The 21,481-nt window shown below is 34.6% G+C and overlaps 1 protein-coding gene across 2 annotated transcripts; it reads left to right on the forward strand.

Moving 5' to 3' along the window:
* Positions 1-11,629: 11,629 nt before the first annotated feature.
* On the forward strand, positions 11,630-17,234 carry LOC112697453 (uncharacterized). 2 transcript variants are annotated; one of them, XM_025750635.3, is made up of 7 exons: positions 11,630-11,955; positions 12,816-13,093; positions 13,661-13,991; positions 15,753-15,837; positions 16,271-16,357; positions 16,462-16,707; positions 16,855-17,234. In XM_025750635.3, the coding sequence occupies exons 2-7, from the start codon at positions 12,921-12,923 to the stop codon at positions 16,932-16,934; spliced, it is 1,002 nt and encodes a 333-aa protein (XP_025606420.1). In that variant the 5' UTR covers positions 11,630-11,955; positions 12,816-12,920; the 3' UTR covers positions 16,935-17,234. The 2 variants fall into 2 exon arrangements, with proteins under 2 accessions (XP_025606420.1, XP_025606421.1); XM_025750636.3 differs by having other exon boundaries at positions 11,635-11,915.
* The last annotated feature ends 4,247 nt before the right edge of the window (positions 17,235-21,481 follow it).

A 21,481-nucleotide genomic window follows, 5' to 3' on the forward strand; every position in this document is an offset into this window, starting at 1 on the left:
TTATGCCTTCTTTCATTTACTTTAATTTTATCTCGATTGTAAGTTTTATTGTGTTTTGTATTCCTATGTTACTACTAACTCAATCTTATTATTTGGTTTTTAGTTATGTTGTGTATTCTTGACTCGTATTAGGAAATAGTCGTATAAGAAATTATGAAAATAGTAAATACAAGACCCTAAAGGTTCACATTACATAAAACGAGATAAAACAAACATCGTATCTCAGCAACATAAAGGTACCATCTAAATAATATAACATACATCTTCTACTAACAACATATAACAATCATCTAAATAATAATGCATACGCCATAATCAAAAGAGATGTGATCCTGTAAAGTAACGGTGGCGGCGCCTAATTTTCTGTGCTCTCTGGGCAGAGGGACCTCATCCTCATCTCTGTCACCATCATGCTCCATCTCGTCTGGTGTGCACTTGGGTGACCTAGATGGACTAGGATGTGCAGGGGGAGCTACAGTGAATGCCAAAGGGGGAGCTACAGTGAATGCCAAAGGGGGAGTCCCACCGAATGCAAATGTGACATCCGACGGTCTAGATGGAGGCTTATTCAGATCTACATCCAGGTGTGTTTAGGGTCCGACTAGCTGAGATCTGTGACGCTCTAGATCATCCTCCTGTGTGATCACGCTAATCTCATCAAGGAAGCGAGACCCTCTGAACTCTGCATCAAAGTCCTCACTGCCAAGCAAGTCAGATAACATATCACCTGGACTAATATATGTCTGGCTCTTGCACACCGCGATGTCACTTCTGGGAACCCCAACAAAATGATCTCCAAATCCTCCGCCACCATCACCGCCACCATCATCACCACCTAATCCGCCACCACTATAACCATAACAATCTCCACTGATCGCCACCTCTACCATCCTTTGACATCAAGAAGTGTGGTGGGCTTCGACTATCATCCCTATCGTCAAAGGCAAAACCGTGAGACCTTGTGTGCCAAAGCGGACAATATCGTGCTAGCGGGTGGTTTGGACTGTTACATTTACCACTAAAGGTGATTTTCGTTATAATGATATTTATTTTTATTCTTTAGTATATTTATGTCTATTAAAATTAATTTAATGTTAAAATCAATTTTTTCGAATACAATTTTTTTACTTGTATTTATAGTAAAAATTATCTTTATTTTGATTTACTAAACATCCTCTTAGAAAAGAATACTAAAAAAATTTACTTTTAACCGTCATTTATTTTATTTTTAGCAGCAATAAAAATAGCTACTAATATATTTATTAGCAATTTGACATTAGACATCTTATACTTTGTTATTAAAAAGTTTTGACAGTAATTTTATAATTACTGATAAAGATCTTTTTATTATCCACATAAAGTATATAATTACTATTATAATATATAGTAATAATGATAAATATATAATTATTACAAAAATATAAGTTAAATAAGACATCTATATAGTAACTATTATATTATTGTTACTAAAAATAATTTTTGTTGTACTAAAATAGCTTTATAAACTTATTTTTACAATACACTATTTAAAAAGAAAAAGTAAGACCAAACCAAATCCAACCTTATTTTACTCAAATGTTAAGATCAACAAACCAATTAGGGTTTATCGAGGTCAACTCACTCATTCACTTAGGCAGGTGTTGAATATTCGAATTTTGCTTCGTGCATGCAATAATTCATTGGTCAACGACAAATTTTTAAATAGAGATTAGATCTATAATTAAACTGTAATGGATTAGTTTTTGACCGATAAAGAGAAAGAAAAATAGTAAAGAGAATGAACATTTTTTTTAATAAATAGTTAGATACTTATTTGATAGAAGGTGTTATTTTATTTTTATTTTTTATATAAATTATACAAAATTTTTTATTCTCTTCACACAAAAATATCTTTATCGTAGAATTATTCATGATACAAATATGAAAAGACTAACTCATTTAAATATTTTGTCGAAACTTAACTTTTATAGTACATATGGAGAAAAAAAGGAAATATTGAAGTAAATTGTTAACAAATGAAAAAACAAAAAATCTTAAACGTGAAAAAATTTATAAAATAATAACATGAAAAATTGGTCACCGTTGACTGTGTAGCTTCTATTATATATGGATCTCGTTACCTTAATTCAAAATTGTGTTACCAACTTATTACTTGAAAAGAACTTACCCTTAATAAACAACCGATCTCAATAATATCGAAATTTCATGACGATAAGATTAGCCACTGTTGCAATAGCAAAAGATAAAAAAAATTTGCTAAGATTAATATCAATGGAAAATGTTAGTATATATTTGACTGTTTGTACCTCTGACAAAACAAAACGTCTCCCACTTCGTTTATCAAAGTGAAAAATCTTGACTTAGAATCTTACGTTATTCATTTGACTCCCAGGACATGATGTCACCAGAATTTCAGTCCATCACTCCATCTTCTCGCATTGAATATAATAGTATGTTCATGGAAGCTTTTTTTTTAGTATTTTTATTTGTTTTTAATAATACTATTACTGGTGTATTCTAAAACTCTAGGGGTGCCTTTATGATCTGGTGTGTTGGACTCACATTCTAGAGTTATTGACCAGACGAAAATTTAAAATGTTACCATGTCACAAAATATATAGTTATTAATTAACTCTCACTGCTGAGTGCTGATGACATGACCCTTTTTATCGCCTTGGTATCCTGCTTATGTATTAGGAGAGACAAAATGTAAACCATGCATGCATTGTGAAAAGGTGATTGAATACATGTATAGTCTAATCCATAATATTGATATAATTTGAATCTGTACAAATAACTTCGAGTTGGGTCATGTAAGGTATTGTGTTCTAGTGCATGGTTGTATATATGAATTTTGAGAGCATTATTTATACACAATTGGGTTGGTTGTTTGTTCTTTTTGTTTGATTGCTTCGGAACAAGTAATATATTAGGCTTAGGGCGGTGAAATATATGTTCCATCAAATAGTTGCATTTCTAATATCTGTTTGTGGGTATAAGGGAAAGTAGAGTGCAGCTAAGAACGGGAGAAAGTAATAACAAGATAGTAGAGTGGAGGAACTAAAGTTGAGATGTGCCTTCTTTGTATATTTTTTAATGATGATTTATGTTTATCAAAATACAAAATTTAATATAAACTATGGAATCCTACCACTACCACGGTTTATGAAGAGGGATATTTACACATAAATTGTGAAACTCCTACTACAGTTTATGAAGAGTTACAACTCTATATATATACTAACTGAAGCCAATTATTAAGAAGAGTGTCATTTTTTACAATGTCTAGTGAGGAAGAGAGTTTTTTAGCGCTAATACATTGCTTTAGGAAAATTCATAAAAGTCAAAGAGAGGGTGTGAAGTTTACCGACAAAGAACTCTTGAGTGTGTTTATTCGTTCATCGAATACCTTGTCAGATATAAAAACCAGTATATTGCAGAAACGTGGGTATTTGGGACCAAGTGGGTGAAGAAGTTATTTTATAAGATCCCTATTGCAGTTGTGTCAACCGGTGTGAAGTATGATACGTTTGTGATAGGGTCTGATAAAGATCTGCAGGTTCTATTTCATTGTTGTAGAGGTTTTCTGAAGATCAGAACACATGAGCTGTATGTGAAGTTGGAGGATGGTGTCGACAGTTCTAGGGCATCAACTCCAAATCCTCAATCGACTGCCTTGGGGGTGCTTCCAGTTTGATGCATGTGGTTGCACCAGCTCGGTTGTTTGTTGCATCTCCATCTTTTGTGGTTGATTTGAACCGTCGGATGAAGATGGTTCTGGAGCATTGGAGAACCGTTCGTTCCGTCAGCTAGCAGTTGAGATGGCTAGTTCTCCTGTCATGATTTCTGATTGTGTAGGGTTGGGTGAACCTGATCGAGTTGAGAATGCAATGCGAGAGGATGATTTGGACGAGGAGACAGTTGATATAGTTCGGGATAGTGATGAGGATACAAGGAGCAATCCACGTACATAGCATGACCCATTAAGTTTCGGCACAAAGCAATATCCTCCGCATTTTCAACCCTAAATTTGGAGGCTATGGGGCAACAACCGGATGCAGATGCTGCCTTTGGGGTCAAGGATTGCATCATGGAACCATTTCTATAGAATTTCAAATTGGCAATCATTCCAGAATAAAGAAGAAGCTGTGTTGAGTGTGACGGATTATAGCATCCGTCGAGGTGTTGAGTACAAGGTGTTAGAGTCAGATAATCTTAAGTACCATGAGAAATGCAAGAAATTCGGCAAAGGTTGCAATTGGTTGATTCGTATCTCACTTCGTGCACGAAAGGGTACTTGGGAGGTTAGAAGGTATAATGGTCCGCACACTTGCTTAGCTACATCAATTTCGAGCAAACACCGACAGCTTGATTACCATGTCATTTGTGCGAGAATCTTTTCATTGGTTAGAGCGAATGCTGCAGTTACGATAAAAGTGTTGCACGAAGCAACAGAAGCAACTTATGGATGAGGCCTACTTATAGGAAGGTTTGGATGACAAAGTAGAAGGCAAAAGCATAGATATTTGGAGATTGGGAAAAGTCTTACAGTGAGTTGCCATGTTAGATGCTTGGGGTCCAGTACACAATGGCCAGCACTATTGCAGTGTTGAAGACTTCTCCAGTTAGAGTTGGGGATCAGGTTGATGAATTTACAGTGTACTTTCATCGTCTTTTCTGGACATTTCCTCCTTGCATTGAGGTCTTTCGACATTGCAAGCCCCTAGTGAGCATTGTTGGTACTTATTTGTATGGCAAATATGGAGGTACTTTGCTGCTGGCTATAGCGCAAGATGGAAACTCGAACATCATGCTGGTTGCGTTCGCACTCGTGGAGGGAGAAAATGCAGAGTTGTGGTCTTTTTTCTTGTCCAACCTACAATAACATGTGATGCCACAAGAGGGTATTCTTGTTATCTCTGACAGGCATAACGCCACAAAAGACTCTCTGAACATGCTTTGCTCCTAATGTCGACGGTTGTGCCACGCCAAATGCTGATGGGGGAGACTCCCATGGTAAAGCATGTGTCATACCGACTATCTGCATGCTCATTGAGGTCCACTGCAAACTATGGATGGACCTCAGGCTGTTGTGGCTAGACCTCCTGCAATTGTGGCTGGACCTCCGGATGCTGAGGCTGGAACTCAGTAATTTATGGCTGGAACTCTGGCATCTGTGGCTTGTAATGGTGACCATTATCATCCCTCAGCATGGCTGCTATGTCCATATAGAACTGTGACTCACTGACATGATCCTCAAGGCTGCGTTTGTTTCTGAGAATAAGATAGAACAAGATACTGAGAATAAGACGTAAGAGGTAAAGACACAAAATTTTATGTTCTTGTATACTGTTTGGTGATAAACTAAAACAAATTATGAAAATCTAATTTATTCTTTTTTTCGTTCAATAGATTTGAGATGAAAAATATAATAATAAAAAATATAATTATGAAAAATTAACAAGAATAATGAAAGAAAAAATGAAAAATAAATTGTGTCCCCTGTTAGTATCTCCGTGTCCTTCCTGTCCGGATGGACACAAAATACTCTAATTCAGTGTCTCTTGACACATTGTCTTTGTCCATGTCTCTTCTGCCAAACACGATTTTGTGTTTCTGTGTTCCTGTCTCAATATCTTGTCTCTATAAACAAACGCAGCCCAATGTCCAAGCTCATGGTAATGGTAGCAAAATCAGTGAAGACCTGAGTGCCAACATCCTCGAATACGTGAGAGCTGAGACAACGGTGAAAATTTTGCTGCCGATCTCAGTCCCAACATCTCTAACACCCACACCCTTAGTATCGCCTCCCTTGTTTGCACCAGCAGAACTACCGCTGTCTCCAACCGGTCCACAGCCATCTCTCCCCCCATATCGTCTAGCTTTACCTTGACGAACATGATGATAGCCATCGCCACTCCCGATCAAATGCACATGTACCAACACGTCGCCGTTGCTTAACACGCCTGTTATCAGGCATATCCGGCACTTGCACCCTAGCAGATGCCTAAGATGACCCTCTGCGATGAGCTTCCTCCGAGATATCCACTGGCCTAGGATCATCAAATGCGGCCTCCGGGGACAGAACTCTCTAAGCCACCTGATGTCACCAGTCGAGACACTCTGCCAATGGACCTGGATTAGCAACTCTCTGGATTTGAAGGACGGAATGAACCCTGTTATTCTAATGTAGATGTCATGTCTGATAATAAGTGGGAGCCATCAATCTCCACCCCTACGATCCTTTGCATGGAGCCATTCTATGTTCAGAGCCAGTTGAAGGAGATGTTGTATGCCGCCGAGCTGTGGTACCACTCTATCAACTAGATGCTACTCTATCACGGCAAAATATATCAAGTTTGTGACCGCCCACCATAACTTACAGGCTCCTCTGCTAGTATCTCTGGATGAACCATAGCTACCACCTCGGCAGCAGAATAAAGCTCCCACAAAAACTGTAAAGGGCAAGCTAAGCTTAGAAAACACCATAAAAAGATGCATAATGTCAACTGCGAACCCAATAAAAGCAAAATCTAAACAACTTACGTGTCAATCACGCAATCTATCCAAAGAAAGACGTATCGATACCACTCATTTTTTTCCTGACATCAGAAGTCGGTAGATATGTCGCCCACTTACACTCTTCGTTGTAAGCATTACATAACAAAGGATAGTACGTTAAAATAAACATGTATAACGCACAAAACCTTAAATGATACCTGGAGGCCAATGAAAATCCAAATGTGTCAAAACCACTCGGCCTCAGCATGGAAAACAGCCAGAAAATCCAGGGCTGAAGTAGCTGATGTGGTCCGTGTAACACCCTACCACACATAGTCTTATGCTTAAGTCATAAAGCTGAGGTGGCAAGGTATTACGACCTGTAAAAGTAAGAATATATATAATAATAATATTTGAAAGGAATTTGAACAAGAAGCCTGTGAAAAAAAGTTAAGCAATGCGTTAAACAGAAAATCGCATCCCTCTCGCAAGCGATAACTATGAGAGAAGAATTCTAAATATACATATAGCAAGGCTTCCGACTCGACTCGCAAAGCTAGAACCGGCCAGCAATGCGTTAAATAGAAAATCGCATCACTCACGTAAGCGATAACTGTGAGAGAAGAATTCCAAAGATACATATAGCAAGGCTTTCGACTCGGCTCGCGAAGCTAGGACCGGCCAAAGCATATATACATATACACAAATAAACCCAAAAGTAAACCAAAATAGAAAACTGACAACCTGTTTCTCCGAGTCAATATCTAAGAGGGACAAACATAAAATACAAGGTGGAGATCCTATATACACACATAAATATAAACAAAGATACGACCCTGAGTCCCAAGAGTTCTTCGCTTCATCAGCATCTCTAGAATACAGAGTGGTACTTCTCAACCTACATCTGAAAAACCATAAATATTGTATGGGATGAGAACCGGGGGTTCTCAGTATGGTTAAGGTGCCCACGTATATAATAAATAAGGTCCCGGGAAAGCCAGAGGCAATCATAGAACGCCGACACTCAGATTATAATTCTTAAGGAACTAAAACAGAAACTATAAGCATGGGTAGATATCTAAGATTCTTAAGGTTCTAACTCAATCCTAACTTAATCTCTCAAATTACAATTCACCCACTGTCTCATTCAACTCTAACCCTTACCACTGACCTAACCAGTCACGGCCTATGGCCCAAATCAAATCAGCTCGGCCTCCGGCCCAGATAAACTCAACCCGACCTCTGGTACATTTTAAATCAAATCAATATTATCACCCATCCACTACCAAGGTACTCAAAACAGAAATACAATCACAAACACAAGCAAATACAAGGCAAACACATTTAAAGAACAGTTACAACAAATATCACCATTATCAGTTAAACAGAATTTATCAGATAGGCAAACCAAAACAATTATGCACTCCCAAACAAAGCAAACAAATGCAACATGATGCATGCTTGTCCTACTGGCCGTGAGCTCACGTGTCAGTTATATCACCAGAACCCGACACATCTGGTAGCTAACCTAGACATTGGTCTCTAGGTTGCGCATCTCCAGCAGGATCATAAACGAAGGAAAGTGCCTTTCCACATCGAATGAGCCTGCTTTTTCACCTTGCAACTAAAGAAGAATGTGGGAAAAACAATACGAAGGAGAGTGCCTTTCCACTTTTCCCACACCCTCATCACGACAAGAGAGGAAACTTTCGTCCTCAACTTGCCATCCGAATATATTTTCAAGTTAACGAGCAAGCGGGATTGCACCCAAAGCTTGCCCTTTCCACCATTCCGGCCACACACAGATCTCAACTGTTCCGGCCACATACACATCTCGACCATTTCGTCCACACACAGTCAGTACCAATCTCAACATTCACCCCTCATCTCAGTCATATCACAAGTCAAACCTTTCTTCACTTCCAAGTAACCTCCCTTTCCATAGCCTAATCTCATCACTACACTTAAAACTAATCTTTAGGGGCTAAAAGAATGAAAATAGAAGTTTAGAGGTTTATAATCAAGTGTAAAACACAAAAATCCCATTTGCTAAAAAACAAGGCTATGCGTACACATGTAATAGGTATGCGTACGCATAAGTCTCTTTTTGGACCAGGATGCATACGCATGCACCTATCCGTGTACGCATACGCACTGGACAGAATCGACGCTTCACGTAGGAAGGGTATGCGTACGCATGGAAGGGGGTACTGTCAAAATTTTGGTTAAGTCAGAAAATCTGCAGAATTTTAGTTTTGAACCCCAAACCTCCGACGCGCATAACTTTTTTGTTTCAAATCATTTTTCATTCGTTCTTCGAGTGTTGTAAACTCCACGGACCCAATTTTCTTATGAAACAAGTTTGAAATTATTCGGGGGTTCGGAAGCCAAGTTATGGGTTGACGAAGTTCGGCCAAAAATTAATATTTCACAAAAACCCTCAAACCTTTATTTCATTAATTCACCATTTAAATATCAATCATCCTACACTAAAAACCAGTCCAAACAAATGCAATATCACAACAACACAGTTTTATACCCTTCCATCATCCATCATACATCAACATTACACAATTCCACCATATATGCACATTCAACTTCATCAACAAATTAATCATAATTTAAACACTATTTTAACATTCTAATTCCACCATAACACTAATCACCAACACATGCTCAAGCCATATCATCAACCATTATCACAAATTCTAATCATTCAACATACTTAATTATTCTAACCTATTCTATGATGATTCTCTAGCCTAAGTTTTCACAAGACATTATATATTAAATACGAGAAACCAAAACCATACCTTGGCTGATTTCTCGCTAATGCACAGAATACTACAAATTATCGCCGTTCCGCAAATACCCAAAGCTCCAAACCTCTTTCAAACAGAAATTCAGCAACAATCATCCAACCTCAAGCTTCTAACACCGTCAATTGACCACCAATTCTATCAATTTGCCTCCATAACATATAATTTAATCTAATATCATATATACCTCACTAAATCAACACTAAGGCTCAATAAATTTTGAAACTGAGATGAGAAGATCTGGGATAGAAAACTCAAATTTCTTGCCAAATTGTTTTGTGAATTTTGTAGAGGACTCCGAGACGAATGCGTGACCACTGACGGCTCGTCAATCCGAACTCCGGAATAAAAGTTAGAAGAATTTGAAAATTGGAAAGGAAATGGGGGTTTAGGTCTTAGCTTCCACCCTTTCTCTTCTTCCTACGGTGGAATGAATGAATGAACGGAAAGAGAGAGCTGAGGCTTGCTTATATACATAGGGATTGAATGTGGATTTGGGCTCACTTGGGTCCAGTTCAATCGGTTCGGCCCGTTTGACTCAATTTTGGTTCAAATTCTTTAAAATTAGTGTCAAAATTCTTATTTTAATAAGTTCTACCCCACTAAACTATAAAATTTTATTTCCTAATTTCTTAGATTAATTATTAGTTTAATAGCTAATTATTTACTAATTTTTCAGGTTTTATAGTCCGGCCAAGTTAATGATATTTCTGTTGGCCACCCGACACATACATCTATACAATCAGGCCAATGCAGCTGAGCCCCAGCTCTAATTGCCCAACTCGTGAAGCATCGCCACAAATTAAACGGTACCTACTGAAGGTGAATTCGGTTCCTATTCTTGTCATCGAAAAGTTGAGTAGATAGTAACATCATAAGGTAAGCACATGTGTATATACGCACTGTCTCCTAACTCACATCAGCTCGGAGCACCATGTGAAGTAGACCATTATCTGTTTGACATTATTCAGGCAGTATCTCGCCGAATAACTCCTAAAACCGCTCCCATGCTTGTCTTCCGTCGGTAATGAATTAGTCAAAGTCAGTGAGGCACCGCTAACAGCCTCCCCATCAACGGACAACCTCAAATGATACGCTACGTCTTGCAGCGTGATGGTACACTCTCCGAACAACATGTGGAAGGTGTGCATCTCAAGACGCCACCTCTCAATGAATGCGGTCAACAGAGGCTCATCCACCCAAAAACAATGATTGTTCAGTCTAGCCAAGTGATACAAACCTGCGATTTTCAAATAAGGTATGATCTATTCATGTAGAGGTATATTCTGTTGCCTCCTAATATTACAAATACACATAGTTGGCTGCATGATGCAAAAAAAATGGTTCTAATCATATTTTAACTAATAAATCACTAAATTCTTAATTATTTATAAATTAAATAATTGACAGATAAAAGTCTAACATATTAATTAACAAAAAATTAATTCGATACTAATCAAATTTTAACATGCAAATCACTACCCTATAAGTTATTTATAAATTAAACAAGTCACAGATAAAAGTTTAACACGTAAATTAATAAAAAAATTAATTCGGTACTAATAAAATTTTAATAGATAAATTACTAATGCCTAAATTATTTATAAATTAAATAATTCACAAAAAAGACCAACACATAAATTAACAGACAAATTAATTCGGTATTAATCAAATTTTAACAGATAAATTACTAATGTCTAATTTTTTTGTGAATTAAATAATTCAAAAAAAAAACTAACACATAAATTAACAAAAAAATTAAACTGGTACCAATCAAATTTTAACATTTAACTCACCAACATCTTCAAAGTATTTATAAAAATACCCTAACTACACATCAAAGTGACATAGAATATGAATGGAACAACAAATAACTAACACCTAAAGAGAACAACATATAAAAAACTAACCTCTTCATTGATGCTTCGAGTCACGTGAGCAAAATCGTTCAATCGAGGCAAACAATCTTGATTTTCTATGACCCCACCTCATCAGAATGACAGAATATCGTTGTCGCTGGATTCTCTTCCAAATTCTCTCAATTCCAATTACTCACATACTCAAAAATGCAATTTTTATATATAAACTTACTTATTCATAAATTGTGACAGATTATTTATTAGAAATTCCACGATTTATATATAAATATCCCTCTTCTTAAAATAAATTATGCGAGTTATATAAATTTAAAATAAAACACATATATAATTAGTTTTAAATTATTACTTTTGCATAAATATAAATCCCAAATATTTTATTTAGATAAATTGTCCATAAAAATATATGAAGCCTCTAATCTTGCTATTGATACTATAGTTATAAATAGTTCAATTTTTCTTAAATAAAAAATTAATCTTAAACCGCATATTTCTACTGACACCCCATTGGTCTCTCTTCTCTTCTCTCGGATCCAATCGACCCAAATCTCGAAGCCCTAACCCCCTCTCGTCACGCTGCACTCGCCATCGCCGTCGCCGTCGCCACCTCACCACCGGTAACCTCGAATGTTTTCTCTTCTGCACCTACCGCTGTTTGGCGTCGGATCACCAGCTCAGGAAGCAAGGATTAGAGGAAGATGTTGACGTCGCCGATGAGGTAGCCGCCGTTGTCGCCGCCGCCCAAGTCCACTGTTTGGGTGCGATTCGTTTTTACCTTTCCTTATAATCTTTCATTTTTCTGCTTCTGAGTACGATGCAAGATTATAACCCCCATAAATTCCTTCTCTAGAATTTTTAGTTTCTAATTTTAGCTTTTGTCTTTTGTTAATCACATTTTTGTTTCCTCTTGCTCTGTTCAAGACTTTAGCTCAAAAATCATTGCCCTATCCAACAGTGTTTCTTCATTGACCGAGCTTGTTCCCTAAGGTTCTTTTCTCCCTAGGGATGATATTTGACCGGAAGATTGTGTTGGAATTCTAGCACTGTTAATATTTCAAATTAGTTCATGATTACTTCAACATGTGCTATTTTGTTCGCTTTACTATTAATCTTTGATCTGGTTTTATAATATGACTAGTTGAGCTGTTTATCTAGCCTTATATTAAGTTGAAAGTGAGAAAGTTTTGTCTGGTTGGTCTAAACAGAACACAGCAAGGTGTATATTTTTGAGTCTCGGCTTTGTTTTGGGGTATACTAATCAATTTGTGTTCACTTTTTAAGACCAAGTGTTGTGGTTTTTCCAATGGTATAGTTGATGATAGTGCAGTGGTACGCCAATTACAACTGAAATATTTTACATCAACTTTGTTATGAAAGATGATATATAAAGCTTATGATTAGACTTCTTATCATTTTCGTCTTCGCTTGATATCTATTTGAGTTCCCTTTGTTATGACTTCCTGTTAAGAAACTTTGAGGGTATGTTGATTTTGTTTTTGTTTTGGTTTTGTATTCTGGTAATAGTGATGCTGATGTGAGTTCTCAGTAAGTTGGTAGATTTTCCTATAGCTAATTGCATCACTATTAGCCTATTATTCACATTTTGTATGTGGATCAGGGTTTAGAAGGCCACAGTTCGAGGAATATTTGGCACCGTGTTCTGCGTATGAGATTATAAGGCAGTTTATTTGCAACTTGCTGATTTACGTCAGAAGCTCCAATAATGGCTGGAATAGCTATACTTCTAGACCTGTGGAGGAAAAACCAAAACTTTGGCTCTGGTTTGCACTCTCCACAACCCTTTCAGTCTTCTGCCTTTTTCTCTGCCTCTGCTGCTGTTGGTGCTGCAGCTTCCTTTGCTGCTGGTACTGGCTTTGCCTCAAGGGCTTTTTTTGGGTATGCTCTTCTGCCTCGATTTGTCTATACAGTCATTCTTGTTATACGGATGGATAATGAATTTACTTTGTTGTGGATATGGGTATAAAATATGAGAGAATACATGATTACTTTTTTATATTTGATTTGGCATTTGGATGTTGGAAAATCAAGCTGTTTTTCATAATGGGTTTTTGGAGATTTAGCAAGCTGATTTCAAGATGTTGTTTATTTATTTATATTTTACAAATTTGGACAAGTTGCAATTGTTTAAAGACTTATTTACGAGCCAGTAAAAAATTCTTAGATTTAAAGAATGTCATACCTTTGAACTGTTTCCACGTTTTGAATCTTTAGGCTGATTTATTATTGAAAGTATATATAGACATAGGGGATTTAAATTGTAGGCTATTAAAGTTGTTAGAATGGAATTGCAGACAAACCTGGACAGGGGTAAATGAATTTCATCGACCTTCTATGGTCTTGTCTACTCTTCATTACAATCAGTAATGCTGTTGTCTATTCTACTGTGGTTAACCTTGAGCAACTAGCATATGTATTTCAAGAGTCTTTCCACTTGAATTTCAGGTCGCCAGTTGCTTATTGCGATGCTGGTGCAGCAGTATCTGAAGATTATATTTCTGGTCTACAAAGTGCTTCTAAAGGGATTTATAATAATGATGGTTCTCTAAGATATAGTACTACCAAACACTACAATGTGGAGCTTAAGCCTCTATTCTCTGCTTTTGAATTTAGGCCTTTGATGATGACATCCCTAAGGTCATTCTTAATGTTCTATTTGCCTCTTTTGGAGCCTCGTGCTGAAATGGAAGATGACGATTTCCTTGAGGAGAGGGAAGAGCAGCCGACTGATCTGGTTGTCCCCTTCAAGAAATCAGTGAAGCAAATCATCCGTGAGGTGTGATTTTATTTATCCTTCTTTGTCTATTCTTTGTTCAGCCAATTATTTACTAGAAATATTCATAATTTATGAAATTGATGAGTGTGTTTGTCATTTATTATTAGTGGCAATGATGTTTTGCTGTTAGGATATCCTATCTCTGATTTCTTTAAGCCTCCTTGTCATCATACATAGGTAGATGATCATGTTAGGGAGTGGATCCTCAATTTTTTTTCTCTCAATTTTTTTCTATAACCATTCAATATCTTCTTTCACATATTTTCTCTTGGTCCCACTTAAAGAATGTAAGGTGAGAGATCACACTTTACCAAACAATTGAGGGGAAAAAATTGAGAGGATCCATTCCCTATGGTATTCAACGCAGACAGCATGTGTTTGATTATTAAACCAGGCTTTTGATTTGACATATGGAATTTAGCAAATGAGTAAACCACCATTTTGACCCTTCAAATTCTGTTTTTGACAAAATGGCCCCCCTAAAGAAATGCTATCGTGGCCCCCCAAAGATTAGTCTTATCTTACAAATTGCACTAGATATTTATTAGCTTAGGGAGCCACGATGGTGGTTCATTCTTGGCAAATTTTCGAACTTCTATACATTCAACAGTAACAAACACTGGGTATTTGTAGTTCACACTTAAAGCAGGGTAGTAGCCCTTGGTTTAAAATTGTTTCAGTAACACAAAAACATCTGAAATTTTCATCAATATGTGGCTGCACTTTAATAAGCATGACGATGATTGGTTTTGCTATTTTGACAATTCAAAGTTCAACAATTTTGATCGAGTGTAATAAAGGTGTCGGTCCACAAATTCTCTCTCACTTTTTCTATTCAAATGTTGCAATCCATTAAGAAATTACAGACGCTTTAAACTAAAGTTTCAAACTATTTACAGAAGTTAAAGTATTCAGAAATTACAGACAGTTTAAATTTCATTGATGTTTCAATCTATTTGCAAAGTTAACAAGAAAACTTTTTGGTATATACAACTTTGAGTTGTCGAAATAACATTTCTGTTTTTGAATGGTGCTAATTGACAAAAACATAAGAAGCAACCCATAATGTAAGTATAGCAATCCATCTCTGGCTTCCATCCATGCTATTGACCTTGTTTATCATATAGCTGACCTATGTAATATGCTCTAGGATGCTAATTTCTAATCTGAGTCCAAATTTGTTGCTGATCAGTTAATCTAAGTTACTTAAAATATAACATTAACTAGGAATAATTTTAATAAAATCCTGACATGGTTATGGTGGTCAATGCTGTCAGCTTCAGAAGACCTCCATCTCTATCATAGTGCATATATCTATTCCAAGTATAATCTACATCTATTTATTATAGGTGTGCCCAGGCTATCAAATGTTATGCAAACTTCATTTTCTATGAAGTATTTACAATTATATATGTAAGATTGCACAAATTCGCTCATATTAGTTTATTCGACTCTTTTCCCCCAATCTAATTAGCCTCCTCAGACATCTAGCGTTGGAGAATAAATGCATACTTATTCACTGCTAGTTTGTTGTTATTGTTATTAATGAAATTAAATTTAAATAATTCACTATCTTCATTCGATACTCCTCCACACTAATCTTTTTGCTGTTGATAGATACTATGTATTGGGTAATTCCCAAGTAAATAGGTTTGGTTCCCTTGGCTTTCACACCCTGCTATGTGGGAAATTTCCATTGCATTTCTCAGTTCTCATAACGTTTAAATTTAGTTGGTAATTGTGTCTTGCATGCCTTTACAGACAACCGTTGTGATGACTAGAAGGATTTTAGAAAGAATTGCTGTTCATTATGTTTCAGAAAGAATGGCATGGAAAATTCTTAAAGGTATGTACACTAGAACTAATTTCAAGTTCTGCCACATTATTGGTTATGGAATGGAAAAAAGTGTACGAATAATTTGAAGCGAAGGTTTGGAATGACAAAGGGAGGGACACCTTCCTTGCAACTTGACATGTATATACTCCCCTACTTTAAATTTATTGAACAACCATTCAATTACTAATCACTCCCTCTAATCATTTGTATATACTCTTTGCACATACATACCCAAAAGTAATTACTATTTTCCACGAAAAGAATATTTTATTTTATTCTTTCCTAGAAAAATGTCTTGGATAGATATATCAATTAAATTTTAGTTGTAGTGTCTGATTTATATTGTGTGATCTCTTATCTTCTTTTTCTTTCTCATTGCAATGAAGTTCATTGTATGATCTCCAAAAAATCTTACAGTAGTTGGTGTTGATTTCCTGAACAGATGTCCCTAAATCAGCTTCTCGCAAGGCTGCAAGGAATATGCCTTATCATGTTTACTTCTTTTGTGTTAGCAGAACAACTTTTCGAGGTCAAAACACCCTTACTTAATCATCTTTTAGTCTTGAGAAGTTGAGTTTGCCTAACGTTTGACTTGCATTTATTTTTTGCCGACTATCTGTTCGTTGTTTACAGGACACATGCTTGGAGTTGCAGCATCATGGATTGTCCAAGTAGGCATCGACATGTACCGGTTTTTTAAATCGATTTTCAAGTCCCCAGATGATGAGGGTAACAATGTTGACAAATCCGAGCAAGTTGCAATTCTTGGGCAGAGAATTTTTGTTGCTACAGTTAGGTGTTCGTCATCTCTAATATTCGCTTCCATAGGAGCTGGCATTGGTGCTATCCTTATTCGTCCATCGCTTGGCCAGTGGATTGGTAAGTGTCGAACAAATGCGAAAAGCTACTTGATTGTTTGATAATGTTTTTCTTTTCAATGCTTACTATACTTTTTTTTTTCTTACCTAAGGTTTCATTATATCTTTTGTTCTTCTTTCTAATTTTTCATTCTTTTTTTTCCTCCAGGCTGTGCTGCTGGTGATTTGGCTGGTCCCGTTATTGTAACATACTTTGCCGATCAACTATTTCAAGTGAAATTTTGCTAATTATATTTTCCGAAAGATTCTTTACCAGCTTCCATTGACTGCCAATCTCATAAATTTTCCTCTTCCATACGCCTCATCTAATTGAGTCACTGCAGTTGCCATTATAACAAGTATGTTTTATTGTATTTCATTAGATGTTGGAAATTCATATTTTTACAATAGATGGGATTTTTAATTGGTTCGGTAACGTGGGAAAACACATTGTCTAGTGGGGTGATTATTTTTAGAGCAATCCTATACTACAAAAAACTGGGTTATTATATGTAAAATCCAATTTAATATAAAATCGTTTAGTGGCAAGGTCGACGGAATAACTATAGTCTATGCATAGTGTGTGCTTGAGAGTTGAGATAGAAGCAGAAGCTCTTTCAAGGATTGGTTTAGTGATTAGTGGGTTGCAAGAGCTTCATATTGTTTATCTGGCTTCTATATTTGATTTCGGTTGGTATTGTGTAGATTTATTATTCTTTTTCATTTAATTTACGAATGGTAGACTATTTTCAATGAAATTTTCTTTATTGAAAAAATATTATAATGAAAAAAAAATCACTTAGTGAAAATGAAGAGATGCGAGTTTTTAAAATGCCGTTATTTATTCATATTTATGACACAGAATTCTCTCTTCCAAAATTTTGTCTAGAATACTTAACTTTCTATCCAAGAGATGCAATTTCGCTAGGAACGAGATTTTTTGCATATAATTTGCCTAAAGGATTTGACTTTCTTCTCTGTATAATTTGGTCCATAACAAAATTCAGTAGGAGTAATCGTAGTACTTCACTATTTATTTGTGTGTGTGTGTTTTTTGTTTTTGTTTTTGTTTTTTGTTTTTTTTTTTGGCATTAGAACCGTGAAATTCATCGATGGACAATGAATAGAGCTGGCAATGGGTAGGATAGGTAGGATAGGGTAGGCTAGCAGGGTTTAGATTCTACCCTAATTCTATCCGCTAGTTGAAAACTTTTTTAAAATTCTGTTCTAACCTTAGCCGCATCCTAAAGTTCTAAACCCTACCTTATTTGACCTTATCCATAGAAACCAAAAAATAAATAAATAAATAAATATAAAATTAAATCATTCTAAATTTCATACATATTAATAAAATACAAAAGTCACAAAAAAATATTAATAAAATATAAAATAAAAAATTAAGTTTAAATTAAACTTAAAAACAATAAAATCTTAAAGAAATCCAACATAAAATTACAAATAATATAATCATTAACTAACTTAGTGATTATTTCAAATTTTTATAAGAAAAAGATTGTGAATATAAGACTCATTTTTTTCACTACATACATAATTTTTACATATATATTATATAATATATTAGGGGTGCGGATAAAATAGGGTAGGATATATCCTAAACTCGTATCGTACCCTATCTTATCTGTAGGCAAATTTGTACCCTACCCGCAGCTACCCTACTCGAACGGGTTGGTTCGAGTTGGTTTTCCACAGGTAGAGTATATATTGCCAACCCTGACAATGAAGTATGAACATTAGCAGGAACACGTGGAAATAAAATAGAGAAGAAATTTTTATGCCTGAGATTGTTGTGATAAATTATAAGAGATGGGGGGTCGTCTGATCCATAAAAGTTACACTAATCATCTTTACCTTTTGGTAACCAAACATGCATGCCTTCTGCCGTTATTATGGTTAAGTTTATGTTTGGGAGCAATGAAAAAGAAAGAATGGAAGGGAATGTGTTACCATGGTAATTATTTATTGTAATTTTCTTTAAACTTTTTTTGGGAAAAAGTAAGAAATATTTTTAATAATAAGGAATTTTGCAAATGAAATGGAGGACGAAATGATCTTAATAAAAATAGTAAATCATATAAAGATATCACAATGACGATCTCTCCTATATAATCAATCTATTTGAATGCTTTGATGCCAAAGGAAAGATGCATGAATGCGAAAAAGAGTGAGAAAACAACCATGACAGCTGCAAACTCTCCAAGAAAATCATGTTTGAATCCAAACTAGTTCCTCATAAATTCTTATCAAGATCTCCATATTGGGAAACCACCATATAAGGTCCATGCCACGGGGCAAATCCAATAGTACCACTTCCACTATATGGGTATACTAGGGTAATGCTACCGTGATGATGCCATTTTTATTTTTCATGTGATGAAATTTTCTGGTATAGCTATAGAGGCAACACGTTTACTATTCTTTGAAGGTTAGTGAAATACTGCTTCAGATGAATCAGGTTTGGAGTTAGGTTTGAATTGCTCCATATCTAGAGATTTCTAGATAAAGTATGTGTTTTTATCTACTAAAAAAAGTCATTTTTTTTGTCATCAAATCATGTGCTTAACTCATCTTAATTAGCAACATTTATAATTTATAATTTTTAATTGGATAACTTAGAGCTTTTTATATATAAATATAATACATGTTTCATTGTCACTATAAATAAAATGTATAATAAAGTGTAAAAATATAATTTTTTTAAATTATATATATTGATAAATAAAACATGTATTATATTTATATATAAAAAGTTCTAAGTTAAACAATAATATTAATATTATTATCATTATTGATAATATGAATATTTTCACACTGAAAAACTTCACACATCTCACTTCTTGGATTTAATTCAATTTAGAAAAAAAAAGTGAAACCTCTAAAACTACTTTGTTCAAATTGAAGTTTACTCTATACTATTATTAGGTGTAATTATTTTGTTGGTCCTTATAATTTTACGAAATTTTTAATTAGGTTTTTATATTTTTTTTCTTTTAATTAGGTTTTTGTACTAATTTTTTTTAATTAAGTTCCTTTTAGCAGTAATTGACTTAATTTTATAGGGACCCACCTAAAAAAGTTGGTACAGGACTCAAATAAAAGAAAAAAAAAATATAGGAACCCAATTAAAAAAAATAGTACAAAGACTCAATTAAAAGAAAAAAAATACAGAGACCTAATTAAAAATTTCGTAAAATTATAGAAACCAATAAAATAATTAAACTTTTTTTATTATTATTATTATTATCTTTTTTTTAGGTTGATTTTGTCTTTTAGGTATTAATCTCTTAAATTGCTTAAAATCTAAAAGTCTAAACTAGTATCATAAAAATCCAACAAAAAAGGGGTTTGATCTCCCATAATTAATAAGTGTAGTAAAAAAAAAAAAAAAAGTCCTAATTATATTGATTGGTATGGATTACCTGCAGATGGGGTAAAAGCCTTACCTAAATCTAAACATGACCCACCCTTTATAGGAATAGAAGAGTTTCAAGAAAAAAAGCATAACGTGTAGCCATCCGTTGTATGCCAACTCACTTCATCACATGAGAAAAAAAATAGCATCATCACCGTAGCATTCACCATTCTACTATTGTCTTTTTGATTTGCTTACAATTTTTTTTTTTTGCCCATTGTTGCATGCATAATATGAAATTTAAATCTTCTGAACTTAAATAGACAAGTGAACTATCATTCGACCAATCCAAATTAGTTAATTTGCTTATCAATTAGTTCATAGTGAGTTTTTCCAAAATGTCTTCATTAAAATTAAATGACCATCTCTGTTATTTTTTATTTTAAAAAGTAAAAGTTATGTTAGTTTTAGATCTAAATTAATTTATATTTGATATCAATATGTAATATTATTTTTTTCGAGTTTTCTGACCACGCCCAAGAAACTAATATTATCTTTTATTTTTTTAATCTTTTAAATGCACTTTTAGTATAAAAAGAAAATTTTCGATTATCATTTCTCTAATTTTTATGGCAAGGTTTTTCCATTTTTTAATGTTTGTTATTTTGGATTGCGTACAACTGGTTTTTATAGTATAATATTTTTCCAATACTTTATGTTATATTTTGGTTGAAAATAAATTTACCTTTAATTTGTGGAAACAGTAAGAATCTCTATAAATTTTCTAGAAAAGAGTAGTCGTCATCACAGGTGGAGCTAGATTAAATTTTAAGGAGGGACTAAAAATTAATTTCATTACAAAAAATATTAAAATAAAAAAAGATATTAAATAAAAATTTTAGGAGAATTAGAATAAAATTTACATATAATTTATTTGAAAAAAAATTAGTCGGGCCCATGAGCCCCTTCCTTCCCATGAGACTTTGGCTCTGGTAGTAGCAAAATTTCAGGGGGGAAAAAAAGGAAAAAAGGGAGAAAACTTGATCAGCTAAAAGCATTGGATAAAGACTAGTGATCTCTGTTGCCAAAAAACAAAAAGAGACCAGTGATCTCTCATTGTAAAGTTTTATTATGATTTTTTGAGAAAATTGGTATACATGTTAAAACAACATTATTTTCTCGTCAAAATAAGATTAATGAAATAATAGAGTAAAGTAATATTTGGCATTGACTAATAATGTTTTTTTTTTTTATACATATGATGACTATTATTGAAGTAGTAGTGAATTTTAAATATTAAAAGAAAAAATAGATAACATTACATAAAGAATATACTCTTTCACATGATCGATATCAAAATCAAATTACCTTAAATTTGATAAAATTTTATCCAACAAGAAGAGTAAATTGATACATGCTAGTACAA

The sequence above is a fragment of the Arachis hypogaea genome, chromosome 16 (assembly GCF_003086295.3).
Source record: "Arachis hypogaea cultivar Tifrunner chromosome 16, arahy.Tifrunner.gnm2.J5K5, whole genome shotgun sequence".
Lineage (NCBI taxonomy): Eukaryota > Viridiplantae > Streptophyta > Magnoliopsida > Fabales > Fabaceae > Arachis > Arachis hypogaea.

Bases quoted from the DNA above. Each gene is read 5' to 3' on its own strand.
- LOC112697453 (XM_025750635.3), top strand. From the start codon at position 12,921: ATGGCTGGAATAGCTATACTTCTAGACCTGTGGAGGAAAAACCAAAAC. The intron at 13,992-15,752 runs GTGTGATTTTAT...ATGCCTTTACAG, and splicing joins TGAAGCAAATCATCCGTGAG to ACAACCGTTGTGATGACTAG. The intron at 16,358-16,461 runs GTCAAAACACCC...CGTTGTTTACAG, and splicing joins TAGCAGAACAACTTTTCGAG to GACACATGCTTGGAGTTGCA.